Source organism: Musa acuminata, chromosome BXJ1-6 (assembly GCF_036884655.1).
Source record: "Musa acuminata AAA Group cultivar baxijiao chromosome BXJ1-6, Cavendish_Baxijiao_AAA, whole genome shotgun sequence".
In the NCBI taxonomy this organism is placed as follows: Eukaryota; Viridiplantae; Streptophyta; class Magnoliopsida; order Zingiberales; family Musaceae; genus Musa; species Musa acuminata.
Genome location: NC_088332.1, coordinates 4,898,595 through 4,916,422, shown reverse-complemented (window position 1 = coordinate 4,916,422; position 17,828 = coordinate 4,898,595). Strand labels below are relative to the sequence as shown.

The 17,828-nt window shown below is 37.5% G+C and overlaps 2 protein-coding genes across 10 annotated transcripts; both read left to right on the top strand.

Moving 5' to 3' along the window:
* The first annotated feature begins 280 nt into the window (after nucleotides 1-280).
* Nucleotides 281-4,435, top strand: LOC103986915 (FCS-Like Zinc finger 5). Of its 3 annotated transcripts, none has more exons than XR_671827.3 (3): nucleotides 281-725; nucleotides 1,672-1,908; nucleotides 3,764-4,435. XR_671827.3 is itself a non-coding variant. In XM_009405063.3 (2 exons), the coding sequence occupies exons 1-2, from the start codon at nucleotides 382-384 to the stop codon at nucleotides 1,826-1,828; spliced, it is 501 nt and encodes a 166-aa protein (XP_009403338.2). In that variant the 5' UTR covers nucleotides 281-381; the 3' UTR covers nucleotides 1,829-2,155. The 3 variants fall into 3 exon arrangements, 1 of the variants encoding a protein (XP_009403338.2); XR_671826.3 differs by having other exon boundaries at nucleotides 3,758-4,435; XM_009405063.3 differs by lacking the exon at nucleotides 3,764-4,435 and having other exon boundaries at nucleotides 1,672-2,155.
* A 1,524-nt stretch (nucleotides 4,436-5,959) lies between these two features.
* Nucleotides 5,960-11,725, top strand: LOC103986914 (F-box/kelch-repeat protein At1g22040-like). 7 transcript variants are annotated; one of them, XR_010513998.1, is made up of 6 exons: nucleotides 5,960-6,092; nucleotides 6,441-7,906; nucleotides 9,109-9,658; nucleotides 9,780-9,874; nucleotides 11,007-11,270; nucleotides 11,355-11,725. XR_010513998.1 is itself a non-coding variant. In XM_009405062.3 (2 exons), the coding sequence occupies exon 2, from the start codon at nucleotides 6,503-6,505 to the stop codon at nucleotides 7,931-7,933; it is 1,431 nt and encodes a 476-aa protein (XP_009403337.2). In that variant the 5' UTR covers nucleotides 5,960-6,092; nucleotides 6,441-6,502; the 3' UTR covers nucleotides 7,934-8,439. The 7 variants fall into 7 exon arrangements, 1 of the variants encoding a protein (XP_009403337.2); XR_010514000.1 differs by having other exon boundaries at nucleotides 9,109-9,335; nucleotides 9,534-11,270; XR_010513999.1 differs by lacking the exon at nucleotides 9,780-9,874.
* The last annotated feature ends 6,103 nt before the right edge of the window (nucleotides 11,726-17,828 follow it).

The following is a 17,828-nucleotide window of genomic DNA, read 5'->3' as shown; positions in this document are numbered from 1 at the left end:
CCTGGCCACGTGGCCACCGCCTCGGCCCACGAGGAACTTATTCTTACTTTTTTTTTTGTGTCCAATATATTAAAGAAAGAAAAAAGTATATTGATGACTCACTGGATAAATATGAGAATTTAAATTTTTTGCCCTCTATTAATCGTGACCGTTGGATGAGGCTTGTCGCGGTCTGATCAATGGTACCGATTACTTAAGAAAGGTGGAGATTAAATTCGACGGCCCTGATCTATTCTTTCGTCTTTAAATCTCCCTGGCTGCTTTGAGCTTCCAAGCGTCTTCTCCCTCTGCAAGGATCTTCGGTCCGGTCATCTTCTTCTAATATCACCTTCGCTCACCGCCCCCGCACTTCTCCGCGGAGCAAGAGAGGAGAAGACCGGGATGTTGCTGGGGAAGCGACCGAGGCCCCAGGTGAGGCGGACGCCGAGCTCCGCGGAGTTCTCCTCGGCCGTCGTCTTCGATGTAGAGGCCGCCCAGACGTCTAACAAGGACGCGATCGCTTGCCACTTTAATCCGAGGGAGACGCGGTGGGGCGCGGCGGAGGCTGCGCAGATCGGGGCCGCCGGGAGAGAACGCTGTTGGGCGACGAGGCACGTGGGGTCCACGCTTTTCCTCCACAGCGGCGTGCACTGTGGGAACTCCGGCGACGGGACGGCGCCCTTCTTGAGGGCCTGCGGCCTCTGCAATCGGCGCCTCGGACCTGGCCGAGATACTTACATGTATAGGTACTGCTCTCTTGTGCCTGCTTCTCTCACTAAAAACTTCATCTTTTTTTCTGGCTTTCACATGTTTTACGGATCAAAGATCGTTTTTTCACCCCAGGGCATGCGGACGCGCTGATCCAATTCAAATTAATTCGATGGGTTTTAGGAAAAATATGCTAATAACAGAGTGCACGCTATGTTGGATTTTGCTTACAACCTTCAAAAGTTCAATTTTCTTATGATTATGGGAAGATTTTGTGGAAATGTCTGGAGAGGTTTCTCTTTGAGTTCAGATCCTCTGTTAGTGTTACATATATTTGTAAATATGCATACATCATTTTGACTTTTTATTGATTAATATAGGAAGTCATTAGTTAAATCCAAGAGGTAGTCTACTCATTTCTCTAAATTGGTATAAAATTTCTACACTCAAATATTAGAATTTTGTTCTTAATTTGTTAGTTATTGTTATCAATGCCATATTGATATGAAGTAGTACTAAGTCCTTTTTTATACTCTTTGATGACATCATTTATCTCATCATGTTAAGTTATTTGATCACTGTCATTCCATCTAAAATTCTAAACCTGTACATGAGACAAGATCTATTGATTTATATTCTTAATCTATCTAAAAGCATAAGCTTACAGATGAAGATTTATTGATGTGTATTCATAGTACATTAAAATATAAATTCACGTCAATCATATTAGCGTTAGATCCATAATACTCCAATTACTGCAACTTTATTTTCTTCAGTGAATTCCTAAAAAAAAAATCATGTCTGTGTTTTTGCATGCATGTGAATACAATAATGTTATGAGTTTCATGTCTTGCATTTTTTACATAAAAACTGCTCAGTCTTCTGTGCGTTATATATGGTTCAAGACCTTCATTTTTCTTATGTAATGTGAAAGTTTGGAAATTTTAGATGTTATGCATTTATTTGTTATATTTCATTGTGCAGGGGTGACATTGCCTTCTGTAGCCTTGAGTGCCGCCAGCAACAAATGAATTCAGATGAGCAGAAAGAGAAGTGCTATCTAACTTCTATGAATGATAATCCTCTTGAAACTAGCTGCTCCAACCAATCCGACTGTGAGGCATCGATCACTGCTACCTGAGCTATCATTGATAACTGTTCATAGAATTTTCAGTGATTCCAAACAAGATATTTCAAATGCTATAATGCAAAGAGATACATGTAAGTTTCTATGGTTTTCCAGCATCAATTAACCTATTAGAAGAAAAGGAATGTAGATTTGATGCTATTGTGTTTTCCAAAATTTCTTGGTGCCCATGAGAAGCCCCCCATTGTCTTTAGATCTCTTTTGTAAAATATTATTCTCTTTTTTTTTTTTGTAATGGAATGTGATTTGTTTAGCTTCTGAGTAATGTCAACTTGTCAAGATCATATAAATTGATTGATTCCCTACCTCCTGATTTTTTTATGATATTATAGTTTAGTAGAATCAGCACAAGTTTAAACTGAAACTGAAGAAAAAATTGCTCAACTGTCTGCAATAATCACTATGTTGATCTTCTATATTGGTTGGCTGCTGGTTGTGTTATTAATGTGCTAATTATTGTATGGCCAGCAAGACAACTATTCAGCAACAATGATACAACTCCAAATAAATTGGAATGAAGTTAGAGACAACTTGGTGACTGCAAGTAAAACATGTACGCTATTCCCATATATTAGAACATGAACTCATTGGAGTATTGGCAGTAACAGTAATTTTAATTTCATAAAGCCCACAGCAGAATCTCTCGAAACAAATTATACATTAACTATCAGCCAAAAAGCATAAAATAGTAGTGTTATCTACGATCAAACAAGCATTGACCATAAGGAGTGTAAAGTGAATATTCATCTTCTATGTGCCTTTTACCAGAACTATGTTGCTGTCGACAATTGGAAAGGCCATCAAAGGGAAAATGTCAAGGCTCTGCTTCTTCACTAAGTTGTGATTTATCATGTAACATAAGATTTTTGTCTCAGCTACATTACCATATCCTGTGAGATACCGAAGTTTTTTCAATGACTTACACCATTGGAAACACCAATGAAAGTACCCAAACTATTATCTTATGATCAACAGGAATATGGTGGTGGAGTCTTCTTTGAGAGAGAAGAAAGATCTAATTGTTGCTTTGGGACATCAGGATCCAATAGATAGATGCATTGATTGCAAATCCATGACCCTGATTTTATCACTATCTTACACCGTCATCCTTCAGTTCACATTGTCCACTGTGTCAACACAAGAAATGCCAATAAATGTCAGCTAGAGATATTGTTAGATGTGTCTATGCATTTTAGCAAGTTAGGTCAATTCAGATTCAACTTTTCTTAAATCGATTAAATAAATCGTGCATATTAATGGTGTTTATGCTTTGATCAGTCAGGCATTGTGATAATTGTCTCTCTTTCACATCACAACTTGATGTGGATGAGGAAGTCATGCCATCTTTCTTAATGACTTAGTCACAATCTAGACTTCTTAACTTTGGCTTGTCTGGTACTCACAAAAACCAATTGTTTAAGCTGGGAGTTAGGTGACTGTGAATCTCCTTTTATATGATCTTTTTTGCTGATTTCTTTCGCTGGTCCCAAGAAAAAAATCAGGCTGTAGCTATTTAAAAGGAACATGCTCTCACTCAAAACTATTCTGTGAAGGTGGCAACAGAACTTTGATGATTTTTCTTATCCAATTTAAGAGATGATAATTTATCATCATAATATCTGCAATAATTATATGAAGCATTTGAGATACACTTATGATATCATTAGTCTGGTTAAATTAGGTTTTTGAAGCTTTTGTATTCTTAGCAGAACATACTGAGTTCGTTCATAATATCCACTTATATTGACATTAACATATCATATTCTAGTGCAATTTTTTGGTCAAAAAATTACTTACAAGATGAAGATGGATTATAACTTGATTCACCATTGATATATGACTAATTAAACATCTACATTTGGATAGAAGCAATAATGAAATGTTCCTTCCATGAAGCCTTGGCACTAACAGTACTTTTTGCAGCAACAGCATGTAAGAAGTGATTTGGGAACCTTGACCTAAGAGCTACAACACATGCAAGTGACTGGAACTTCAAGATTGGCAGGATCTTTTGATGAACTTACTCTTATCAAGCACTAACAAACCACCAGATTTAAGGTTGCAAGCTGAAAACTCTACCTCAGTCCTTCAGCTAAGAATCAAGTCTTGACAAGATACAAGCTGCATGTGTTCCAGTCTGTTTCCTGAAGAACATTGAAGGGTAAGCTTTGAAAATGATGTGACCTGCACAAAGCTGGCCAATGATACTTGTACAAGCAGTCTTTAGTGACACCTGGGTCTCTCTTGTACCATCATGGTGGGCTTTATCTCTGATGACTTGATAATAATGTGGCTCACTCCTGCAATGTAGACTGGTGACCAACTAAAAGTCTGATGACATTATGCCTCTTCTATCTCACCAACAGGCAGTGGCTCACATCAACTGAAAGCTTCAGTTGGATGCAAACGAAGCCCAAAGACAAGCCAATTACAATGACAGGAAGCCTTGATGTTCCAACAACTATTTGGGATTCAATTCATGAATCTTTTCTCACTATTAAGCATTGTGTAAGACCATGGTTTAGTTAAATCATCAAGAGCATTGAAATGTTGTTATACATTGTTTCTAATAAAATCTTCTTAGATATTTCTTTAACTCAATTCAGTCTGTTAATTACAAAAAATTTCTTTGTATATCTTTGTACCTACTTAAACTATTTTTTCTCCTTTTATTTCTCTACTGGGTTGTATTTACTTATTTGTGAATCAAAACTTTCCTATGCTATCTTTTCAAGTAATCCCATATATTCATATTAACATTTTCATTTCAACTTTACAAATTTTTTACATGTTTCTTAATCATCCAATATTTTGATCATGATTAGGCTTGCAACTATCTTAAGGAGCATCCAAGAAGTTAAGTTTATGTCATATAACTTATGATGCTTCTCTCCATTTTAATCATCTGATTTATTCCATGAGTAATTTCATTGTCATTCTTTATACCTAACACTTTAATCATCCATCTTAACTTCATTTTCAAGACAAACCAACTGTTGATTTGAAATGCATGAACTCCTATCCACTCAAAAAACCTCTCTTATTATTACCTTAATGACTGGTAGCCAAGCCTTTTCATGGTAGATAAATGGATGTTAAAGAGCATCTGAAGTTGCTTGATCAAACAAAACTAAGTAGCTTTTGGCCTACTGCTTTGTGATCCATTTGCAACATCATCTTTTCAAATGTCACTCTCATCCAATTGTCCAAAATTGTGATGCATAGGGATATTACAAGAATCTGAAATTTGCCAAACAATTGATTAATTGTATAAATTTAGTTCTTGTAGACTCCAGATCTGATTGTTTATGCTCACCTTTGCAAACAATAAGATCATCTTAACCAGTGAATACATGTAAATATAAATTACAGAGAAATATATATTTACAAAACAAAGCCATCTTTCCTCTGTAACATCCATCTCTCTATCATGTTTTGGCAAGATGGTTTTGTTTTGTGTGTGTATATATATGTATATATACATATATATATACATATATATATATATATATATATATGTATATACAAATACGTACATATATATATATATATGTACATATATGTATGCGCATATATATATATATATATATATATATATATATATATATATATATATACATATGTACATGTACATATGTTCCTCTATAATATATAATACAATTTATAAAACAAAACCATAGAGAAATGGATGTTAGAGGAAACAATTATTAAATATGTGGTCATTGATATGTCAAAATACTTATACTCAACACATGAAAAATAGCTCAATTATGAACTTCTTTCCCTATTTGAATCTATTGGACTAAAATTATGATGAGGTTTTTTGCAATTAGAAACGAGGAATCAGTGCAATTGAACATTATTGCAACTTAAAAACTTAGATTATTAAAAGGAAAAATCTAGTATATGTTACCTAACCCTCTCAATTTATGTTAGTTGTTCCTAAATTTTGCTTCATTTATAGGAAAATATTCCCCAATTAAATGAGATAGGATAAGCTTTACATTAATCTATGTATTTGATTCCATGGCCCAATGGTTTGTTTTGCCGACCCAGCTGTGGCAGAACTAAATATGGGCTCAATATAATGGGCCGGACTGGCCCAATTTTGATCGTAAACCGTAACGGCCCTGCCATGCAAGGAAGGTGCCGTCGTTTGAGCGGAGTCGAATGCGAACGAGAAGAGGAACCAAGAGAATCTGTAAAGCGAAAAGGAGCATATCTAGGGTATCTTCTTCCGGATCTCTCTAGCCTGAAGGTAACCTGTCCTTCCTTGATCTTTTTCTTGTTTTTGTATCTGCTATTTTCGGTGACAATCCATGTATTTTTGTTGCGTTTGAATAGTTTCTTCAGATTTGACGTTTAGGGTCTTGCTGAAGATCCATGCTTTTCTATTGCGTTTCAAGAGTTTCTTCAGATCTGGTGTTTGGGGTTCTAAAATTTTTGTAGAGTCGGAATTTTTTTCCTTCTGTTTTTTACTGTAAAATTAGAATTTTGAGGTCCGCTTGGAGGAGTTAAAAGTTCTTTCTTTGATCTTTTTGGATCGTGTCTTCTTTGATGAATTGATATGTATTTTTATAAAACCAGTTCTTTTGAAATCTATTAGGGATCGGGCTCAAGTAGCATATTACTTTTCCGCGAGGATCGGCTGGTTTTTAGAGGATTTTGATGGGATCATTCTTGAGTGTGCCTGCTGCTAAGTCTGGTGAAGGCGTGCATTGTGAAACATCCCGTGGTGATGCAAACAAAAAGATAAGAATATCATCGTATTTTGATGACAACCCGAGGCTGATCCCTAGTCTTCCAGATGAAGTCTCGATTCAAATCCTAGCGAGATTGCCGAGAATTCACTACTTGAATGTGAAGTTGGTTTCCCGGCGATGGATGATTGCTATCATGAGCGGTGAGCTGTTTCAGCTGAGGAGACAACTTGGGGTGACTGAAGAATGGTTATATGTAATGACGAAGACAGGAGGGGACAAGTACTTGTGGCAGGCATTGGACCCTCGTTCGGGAAAATGGCAACGGTTGCCGCCGATGCCCCATGTTGTGGATGAGGAAGAGCCAAAGAGGGGGTTGCCTGGATTTTGGATGTGGGGTGTGGTGGGCTCCAGCATCAAACTTGCTGATTTCATAAGAGGTTGGCTCGGGCGCAGGGATAACTTGGATCAGATGCCCTTTTGCGGATGTGCAGTTGGTGTTGTCAATGGCTGCCTCTATGTATTAGGTGGATTTTCTCGAGCCTCTGCCATCAATTGTGTTTGGCGGTATGACCCGTGTCTTAACTTGTGGCAGGAAGTGAGCTCTATGACCAGTGCTAGGGCTTTCTGTAAGACAGGCATATTAAACGACAAACTTTATGTTGTGGGGGGAGTCGTGAGGGGAAGAAATGGCTTAATTCCTTTACGAACTGCTGAAGTTTTTGATCCCGTAACAAGTCTTTGGACGGAGTTGCCAAGCATGCCTTTCGTGAAAACACAGGTGTTACCTACTGCTTTTTTAGCTGACATGCTGAAGCCTATTGCAACCGGATTGGTTTCATATAGGGGAAGGTTGTGTGTTCCACAGAGTTTATATTCTTGGCCCTTCTTTTTCGATATTGGAGGTGAAATTTATGACCCAGAGACAAGTTCGTGGGTGGAAATGCCACATGGTATGGGTGATGGTTGGCCTGCTAGGCAAGCAGGAACAAAGTTGGGTACTGTAGTCAATGGAGATCTATATGCGTTGGATCCTGCTAGTTGTTTGGACAATGGCAAGATAAAGAAGTATGATAATCAGGAGGATGTTTGGAGAGTTGTTATAGAAAATGTACCAGTTCGTTATCTCACTGACTCTGAGTCTCCATTTCTGCTTGCTGGTTTACTTGGGAAGCTCCATGTTATCATGAAAGATGCCAATCATCATATTGTGATATTGGAAGCTGACTTACAGAGACGTACAGGCTCAAATGTTTCGACTTCATCAACTGCTCCAGCTGACTCTTTGACTGACAACCCTGTTTCCTTGGTAGAGGAAGAGCCTGAATTTTGGAAGGTCATTGATGCTAAGGATTCTGGGGTAGCAGAGCTTGTAAGCTGTCAGGTCCTTGATTTTTGACATACTAGGATTTGGGAATCATCCAACTATCATAAATACATCATGGCCTAACTACATGATGGAGCTTGCATTTATTGGTATTTAAGTACATATTAGCTATGCTTTATAGTGGATATACCTTTTTGGCCAGTACATAATAAAGGAAAATCGGGGGCCTTGTCGGAGGCATGGCTTGATAAATCTATGAGGAGTCACCTGGAAGTTGAGAAGTTATTCTGACATTGCTATATATTACAGTTTTCCAGTGCAGGGATTTGAAAGTGATGCCAGACAGTACTGTGAACCCCTGATTCACTTAATACCAGTTGTGCTAGCTGGCACATTAGGTCTTATCTATTATATGTACAGTTACTCAGTTAATTCTACCTGTTCAGTTACTTTCAACTGTATAGTTTATTCTCCTTCTAGTGAATATTATTATATGAGATACTGGATAAAAAAATTAGTGACAAGGAGTTTGTAATCTTTCTATAGGCTGTGGTGTCCAATTATAATTCTCTTCATAAGTTGCATTTGTTCCTTAATCTCTCCAGTTTTATCTACATCTTAAAGACATTCATCTTCTGTTTACAGTTTATTACTACATATTGGAAAATCCTACTCATTTCTCAAGGCACTTAATATTTGTAGAACAGTTGTTATATGCAAAATTATAAAAAGAATCCAGGTAATAGTTCAAACAAAATCCTTGTATAGGGCAAAAGCCAGAGGAACATTGATAAAGTTACTTGGTGTTCTTAGTTTTGCTCAGAAATTGCAAATTTTGCATCTGATGTTAATGTACATGAGTATATACATGTATAATCTATAGGTCATGCACTGTCCAAGTATGCAACCCAACTACCATGTCCAGATGGTTCTGCTTAATTTAATTTTGACTGGCATGGATTACTTCATGTAATTATGTTATTTTGATCATTTTAATTGGCAGTCCTGTGTGTAGGGACAGAAAAAGTGATTATGCTACTGCTATCATGTTAATTTCATCATTTTTAGTTCCATCACTGTAATCGTTTATGTAGTTTCAGAAAAGGGAAAAGAAGAGATGGATTTGTTAATTTGATTAAACAATAAATTTATACCAGTATGCTTCAAATGCAGTCCATGGCCGAGGTGGTGATGGGCTTGTGCATTGATGAAGAAAGTATTTGAACTATTTTTAAATGGTTTCTCAGGGATACTTAAAGTTTCATGGTCCCAGAAGCTATCCATTGTGGAGGAACAATCTTAAAGTTGCAGAGAAATTAGATAACTTAAGAGAAGCAAGAAGATTTGCAGGCATCAACCCTGAACATCCGACAATCCAGTGGATTTGCAGAATGTCACAGGAACCGTCAGATTTGCAGGCATTTCCACCTACCATTTCTTGGCATATACCCCTCATCTAAATCTTCCAGTGTTGGTAATCCCAGAAAGCGAGCTTTTTGTGAACTCATTTTCAGTGTTCTTTGTAAAGATACTATATTCAGATTTCAGAGTGTTTTTTAAGAATTCAGTGGACTGTTATGCTTAAAGGCTATTATTTCTTGAAGTGCAATAAATTGAAATTATAATAACATTTACTTCCACTTGCCAAGGGAGTTTCTGACTGGACTTACAGGTAAATGATCATTTTTCGGAAGTTATTAGAAGTGGCTGGTCATCTCTATACTGGTTAAAAGAGTACTAGGAAGCCCAGTTTGCACCACAGATGGAGTTGTAGTTATGGTCAATTGCAGCCATGAGGTTAGTGCAAGGTGATGTGAGGCTTCATAGTGTTCCACTTATGGTTATTTTGTGGTCTTCTTAAATCTTTATATGGCTTTATCTAAGTTACTTTACATTTTATTTTATTATTGTTTTACAGATTCATATGATTTTTCATGTATTTTTCTCTATCTTCATGAGGTCAGTGCAAGGTGATGTGAGGCTTCATAGCGTTCCACTTATGGTTATTTTGTGGTATTCTTAAATCTTTATATTGCATTATCTAAGTTACTATACATTTTATTTTATTATTGTTTTAAAGATTCATATGATTTTTCATGCGAGTAGAACTGTGTTTTCCCATTTTATTGAGTGGTAAGTTGAACAATTATCTGCTAGGTAAAACAATGTGGTCATCATATTCCGAGCTTTGAACATGTGAAAAAGTCAAGAAATACAACCATAGTTCTACATTTTTCAGGCTTGATTTTGTCATATTGGTGGAAACTTTGCTTTCTACTGATTGGGCAAGATGTATAGTTTGAAATTTATTTATTTATTTATTTACTTCAGATGATCATTTTTAAAAAAATGTTCATGCAACATTATGGTAATTAGTTGGCATATCTATTTCACATCAAACAAATTCAACTTACACCGACAACAATTAACAATGGATCAACACAACCCATTATGAGTAATCCACGGTACATATATTTCTTTTGCTTATTAAAAGTTTCTGCAGACAGTAGAAAAAATGATTGCACAAATGACAGGCTATCAGTCAAATTGGCCTTCAGACTCAACACCATGTTTTAGAATACCCGTCAGACAATTATATATACCTGCCAGTATTTCTTGTCCAATTAAACACCGATATTGGACCATATGTGAGTCCAGCTCAGTATTCCGTTTATCTTATTATTATTTTCTTCAGTGATATCGTGCACATATTGGTTTCGTGTCTGAAATGTTATCAAAATTGTTATCAGAATTGTATTTGAAACATTGTAATTTTTAGCTTTCTTTCAGTAGATATAATTGGATTTGCATCTATCTCTATGAGTCGAATGTATTATCTGTAATTGGAGACTCTTTGTTTGTCATTTCAATCTGGTTATATGCTTCAAACCAGTTAACGATCCTTTCCGATCGAGTGCATCAACTATTCTAAAGTTGGATTTCAGACTGCAAAGCTGGCTCCGTTTTAATGCAACCACTAGAATTTCATGAAGTAATGCTATTTGGAAAGTCAACACAAGTTCCTTCACATTTTCTCTTTTAAGTCTCTCGTTAGTGTGTCATTCTTTGGGATTGAATTATTCCACCATGAATTATTTTCATAGATTGGAAGTTCTGATATAATTATTTGTTGTTATTTGACTAGAAGCATGGCTGCAGTTGGACTCTTTATGGATGGCTTTGTCAATTCTCTTCAAGGCCATTTTCTTCAGTTTATGAAGTGATTCTGAGAAGGCGATGTCTCCTTTTGGTTGCTTGTGATGAAAAGTGCTTCAGAATCTTAAATCTTTTGGAACTGCTGTTATATATACCTTTTCAGAGAGAGTCTTGGAACATCTACAAAGTTCACACATTGATGTTCCTGAACTAACCCATCCTGCCCTGCTCAGAGATGCAATTGCATGCTCAGGTAAACATTGCTCATCCATGGACATTAGCGTGCTCTTATAATATGATATCAGTGATCCAATACTAACATGATGCTTCTTTACAGAGAAACAACTAGCTAAAGCCCCAAAGCAATTAGAAACTTGTGATGTAATTGCGTATTGAACTCTTTTGGTCAGTTCACTTGGAGCAAAGTTTAGCTTAAAATTAAGCTAGCCATCGAATGCAATTTAGAAGTTCTGATCAGCACCGTTGCCTGGAGGACCTACACATTGCTTTGACACTGTTTTTATGCCACCGGTCTCAGACAGTTTGTGGAGAAATCTTGGTAACAATCTACTATAACATGCAAAGATTTGTGGTTGTATAAATTGCAGTCTCAAACAAGAACACCTGTTGCTTTTTGACAATGATGTTGGTAAGATTCTGTGATTCTTTTCACAGTTGATCTGTTAATGAAACATAATTTTGCTGAACTTTATAAGGTTTTTTTAATGTAGGTTATCCTGATGCACAGAGTTCTTTTGATGCATGTGAAAAGTTAAATGAAAGATCTTTCAGAAAGAATACAATAAAACAAAAAATTTCAGCAAGAACATCATCATTAAATATTATATTTAACAAATGTACATAAATTTATGTTTCACTTTGCATGATAGAATATGGGCACTATGTATATCTTACTATGCTATAATCAAATTTGTGTTCATGTCTATGTCTAAGTAACAAATTAGATCAAACCTGTCTAAGAAATTATTGGATTTGAGATGGTTCATCAATTTAGATAGAGCATTTTTTTTTCTGATTTATTATATCAAACCACCCAACCACATCAACATGGACATGTTTGATGTTGGGCTCATTAGGGCTGGTTTTGAATGAGTAAACTTCATACGAGACATTGAATGTTCACATGGTCATGGGCATGCGGTCTCTCTCTCTCTCTCTCTCTCTCTCTCTCTCTCTCTCTCTCTCTCTCTCTCTCTCAAGTCAAGGAATGTTCATGGAGAAATAGGGGATTTTGTTGTGAGAGAGGAAGGTGGACTTTCTAGTGTAAGATCTCTCCTTCTCAAGTCAAGGAACATTGATGCAGAATTATTGCTGTCTATATGAACAAGCTTCTTCATAATATATACATTGATCCTCCTCTGAGAGCTTAATGAACCTAATTATCTTTATAGTAGGAAGAGTGTTTGAGCTATTTCATTCAAAGAATCTAATAGCGAGTGTCCATTAGTAGTGGTGTCACATTTATAAAGCAAGGGAGGTATCAATTCTCCAACTTTACTCTAATTGATTTTGCTTTAACCACACAAATCACTATGCATGTTTGTCTTTGATTCAGTATCTTCATACTTATCTGCTACAGGATCTCATTAAACTATGAACATGAGTCAAGAAAGTGAGTTTAGACATCAGGAGAATACCTCAAAGAAGGCATTTGAGTGAGGAATTCAAGAGATGAGCATCTCAGGCTTGAGACTCAGAACAAAGCTAAATGAGAGAAGAAAACCTCAGCTGTAGTTTCAGTGTACATTCTTGCCAAGATCAGAAGAAAATAGGAACAGATCAGTTCAGTCCAGTCCAGATAATTTTACTGATCAAATACTGTATAGTCTCCAGTAATTTATCTGTTGATAGAAACACAAAGTTCTTTACAGGATTCAAAGAATTGCAGAAACATGATTGTCTTGGCCTGTATGATGATTGAATTCTACACCACATACCATGTTTGAGCTCATCTTCAAGCTGTGTTTCACCTGTTGCCACAAGCACCAGATTTCAACCACATAAAAGTTTAGATAAGAGACATGCATGCATATGGACCCAAACAAGGAGGGAAAAGTGAGCTGCATTTGACTACATTGTTAAAATCTGATACCAAATTGAAGCAGCATAGTTTAGAGTTTGTTAGCTTAAATAACTGAGAGAGACAAATCAAAATTTGACAAAGTTCTCTCTGATGCATTAGGAAATAGTACTCCTACATAGGCCAACACCACAACGGTCTGTCGTTATGAATCCTGAAATGAAACAAGGGTTAGGGCACACGGCGAGGTCGAACGGACTGAACTGCGAAAGAGCAAGAGAAGCTACAACTAAAACCGAGCCCGACTTCGACCACGCTCACTTCTTCCTCTTCTTAGGAGGTTGAAGCTCCTCTTCCTCGTCGTCTTCCTCTTCATCCTCATTCTCCTCGTCGTCTTCCACACCCTCGTCCTCGTCCTCTCCACCATCATCGTCATCCTCATCTTCTTCATCATCGTCGTCGTCATCCCCGTCCTCTGGATCCTCGGCCTCTTCATCATCATCCTCTCCGTTTTCTTCACCACCAGCACCGTCGCCAGGGGCTTTCTTGCCACTGTTATTATTGGGGTTCTCGTATCCCTCCCCGTCATCCTCGGATGGTTCTTCGTCACCCTCCCCGACAGCACCGTCCTCTTCTCCATCCCCATCTTCATTGCCATCTTCATCATCACCGTCGACAGGCTTGCTCGTTTCACTTTTCTCTCCAAACACTTGGATACTATGCACGTCATGAATCAGATCCTGAGCAATATAAACAAATATGCATCCAGCATAAGAATCACAACAAAAACAATTTACATCACAGTAAATGATGTGAGAGAGATGGCTTCCAACAAATTGGGCAAAATATTCTAAGCTAATCTTGGCACTGAAAGACACGTAAAAGAGAACAATCCCAGCAAATATGCATCAGACAATCACCTCAGCAAGATGAAATGCAGCCTCAAGCATTTTACTAATACCTACAAACTTTACCTAATTGACATCAAAAATATTGTTCAGCATTTGGATTTCCTTCTCTAAGGACTTCATATCAAGGTTTATAAAAATCATATGAAATCCTCAAATGGAAAGGAAACTGCCCAATTAGTACCGAAGAAATTTGAGCTTAGAATCAATACATCCTTTGTAACCCATTCTATTACACACACATATAGATAGATATATATTCTTGATGGAAGTATGAATATAGGAGGCGTCTGAGAATATTGAGAGCTAATTTCCATCTAAATCCTGTCGAGGGAAATAAATTCCCACTCCACTCCACCTCACCCCACCCTAAGATATTTTGGGCTGTCTGACGTTCTAACGCACGACACGTGGCAGCATCACCGATAAGATGTCGCAAGAGGAAATGTAACGTGAGTACAACGGAGGTAAGGAGTGAATATTCCGCGATAGATTCTCGCGGAATTCCGATACTGCACTCCGCAAATAAACAAACTCCGGCTTTAATAGCCAGCCTCCCGTAAGTGGGCCCCGCGGCGGACCCGAAAGCGGACTACAAACTGCGGTTGATAGATGCGGGATCAGGTCCGGAAGGGAGGGCCCGCTGGCGCAGGATAGCAAGGGGCGGCAAAGGGGCGACCTTTTGGTGGTGGGAGGAGGGGGAAGCGAGGAAGACCGAGGAGGAGGGTTTGCGGAGGGATTAGGGGCTTACCGAGAGGGGGAGGTGGACGGCGCGGGCGAGGGCGAGGGCGGTGGCGAGGAGGCTCGCGGCGAGGGCCTCGGCGGCGCAGGGTAGCGGGACCAGGGGGACCAGGGACGGCGTCGGCAGCACCGCGTCCATCTCTTGGGCGGCCGCGATCTGATCTCGCTGCGTGGGATGGCCTGAGAGGGGCGACAGAAGAGGAGGTGGTGGGAGATGGAAAAGGAGCCGTCAGATCTGATGGAAACCGTTAGATGCCGAACGCATAGTCACCCAAAAAAAAAACAATCGAACAGAAAGCCCGACGTTTGTCGGTAGTCAGTAAGAGATAAGAAAATAAAACTTCAAAAAAAGATAAAACATGAAGAACTGAAACACTAAATCTTTTCCATAAGAAACAAGAACACTTGCTTTTTCTAGTAGAGAGAGGCGGGACGAGAACAAGAAAGATTTTGAGATGCCAAGTCTGTTTTCATCGACGGCGAAAGGGTGAAACACTGGATTTTTGCGTCATCTTTTGGGATAAAAATCCAATTTTTATCCTATTCTCTCAGCATGCGTTTAGAAGAGGCAAAATCCCTCAAAATCTAGATTTGGACAAGAAAAAAAAAAAGACGAAGAACGCGAAAAATCCCATCTTTTTGGGCGAGAAACCTGGCCGGCGACTCCAGAGACTCGAGATTCGGAGATGAGGGGTACCTGGGAGGCAGAGGGAAGCAGGAGAAGGGCGGATCTGCCGATCCGGCGAGCTAAACCGAGCTCGAAGCGGCGGCGGTCATCGCCGACAGCGGGATCCCGTTCGTAGACGGCCGGAGGGGCAGGGCAGGCCAACAGAAGCAACAGAGGAGGAGGAGGAGGAGGAGGAGGAAGGGAACGGGGGAAGAACGGGCAGCTCGGGCAGCGGTGGGTGGTTCACTGGGGAGCTGCCCGTGTAGAAATAGGAGGGCGGAGGATTAGTTGGTCATTATCTTAACCTTGGATTCGATAAACCCGCGGTTTGGGCCGCTCGCTTCCTCCCCAAACCTCACATTTTAATGCAAGTAGTTGAGCTGCGTTATGTCATGGCAGTACAGTGGAGGAGGTGGGAATTGGATTCCCCATCGTGCCACCACGGTTCCCTTGACCTAACCATGGTTACTGGATGTGGTCGGGTGCTGTGGTGTGTTGTCGAGCATTAGATATCTAACTGAAACAAGCACACCGATTCTCCCATTGGCCAATTCGGCGGGCCCCACCCCACCTCAAGTACTCACTCACTCACTCCAGCAAAAGCTCAAAATTACATTCATATCCCTCCATGTTTCCCTGAATTTAATTCACATTATAGTTTATTTTCATTAATGATATATTTGGTATTTGTATTTATTTATACGTATGATTAGTTCATATAAAAACCTCGAAAAGTCAAGTCAGAGAAAAAAAACAAAATATCTTATGTTGACCGATCTGAAAAAATCATTGACCTAAAGCTCATATGTACGCCAACATATGCTCAATCATGTTGATGTGGATGCATAATTGAAAGGTCAACAAAGAATCAAAAACCTTCAAGGAGAAAAAATAATAAATCCAACTTAAATGATAAGCGTGGTTTAAATAAATAAAAAAAGTGAGATATCAGTCATGCACACATGCTTTGCATTAAACTCCCTATTTATAATGGATTCAGTGAGGTGAAGAAATGGATATATGAATCATCAAGCAAGCATTTGTGTATTAAGTAGAAGAGAGTAAGATAAGATAATATTGAATAGTAGGCATGTCTGACATGTTCAAAATTACAAGAGAACCATATACCATTGACTTAGAGAGAAGTTAGATGGTCACGGGATGCTTATAACTACCCAAGCAATTACTCACCCATCTGCAAGTCAGTGAGTCTTTTTTTGTTGGACTGAATTATGATATTAATAATTGGCAATTTTTCAAATTAGTCTAAAAAAATTCATTATATTGTATTTATCCCCCTAATCTAAAAATACTATTTACATATTGAGTCCTTGTAAATATACTTAAAGGATATTCCATCGAGACTAAAATGTTCTTTTTTTTTTTTTTCTTTTAAACTGTATATTTTGTGCAAAATCAATGAAATCATTTGTTGACTCAATTAGGGAGATGTCACAGAAGCTCAACATTTTGGAATTATCAATAGAATAATTGTACCCTTTGTACCTGTCTTTATAATATCATGTGAACTACTTACCCATTTGTCATGGTTGGGTGGGCCTTCGCGATCATAATGATATCTTTTTTTGGATCAAAATAAAATCATTATAAGTTAGATTGATACGGATTACTACTGATTGATCCAAAATAAACTAGTTTTCAGAAGAGCAAAAGATCCATCAGGACCTAACTTTTTGTGAACCCACCTAAGTGTGTTTGAGAACACATTAGAATTGTGTATTAAGAGCTCAATGTATATTTCAAATATAAATTGGTATTCGATAGATTTTTTTTAAATCATATTTGATCTTAATATTGTATTGAAAATACTTAAATACTGATACTACTTCATGGTAATATTAGGATTTTAGCATGTGTAAGATGCTACTGTAATTTTTTAAAATTTGAACGTGTCATGTAAATTTATCTAAAATTACAATATAACTAAAATATTTAGTGAGAAAATAATATGAATTATATTTTTTATAAAGATAAAATTTTATTTATTTATTATATATTTGAGCAGTACAATTTTTTATAGGATTTCATACATTCATTTTTTATTTTTATTTATTTACTTATTATTTTAAATAAAAATTGAAAAATATTAGAAGGATAATTTTATTATAAATATTTAATAATTTTTTAAAATATAATTTTACCAAACTATATATATATATATATATATATATATATAATATAATTTTTATCTATTATTTTCAAACCTTTTGTGAGCCTGCCCATAAAACTCAAGTCTATCGCACCACGTAAAGCCCAAGTCAACCAATGTAAATCTCTTTCTCCATCTACATAATAAAAATATAAATATATTATGCGAACAAAATCTAAATCTCTGTAAAACTAAATCAAACACAGAAAAGCCTAATTGTAAGCCCAAGCCAAGCCTTAAGATCTTAACCCATAAAGCCCAAGTCAGTCAAAAAAAAAATTAAA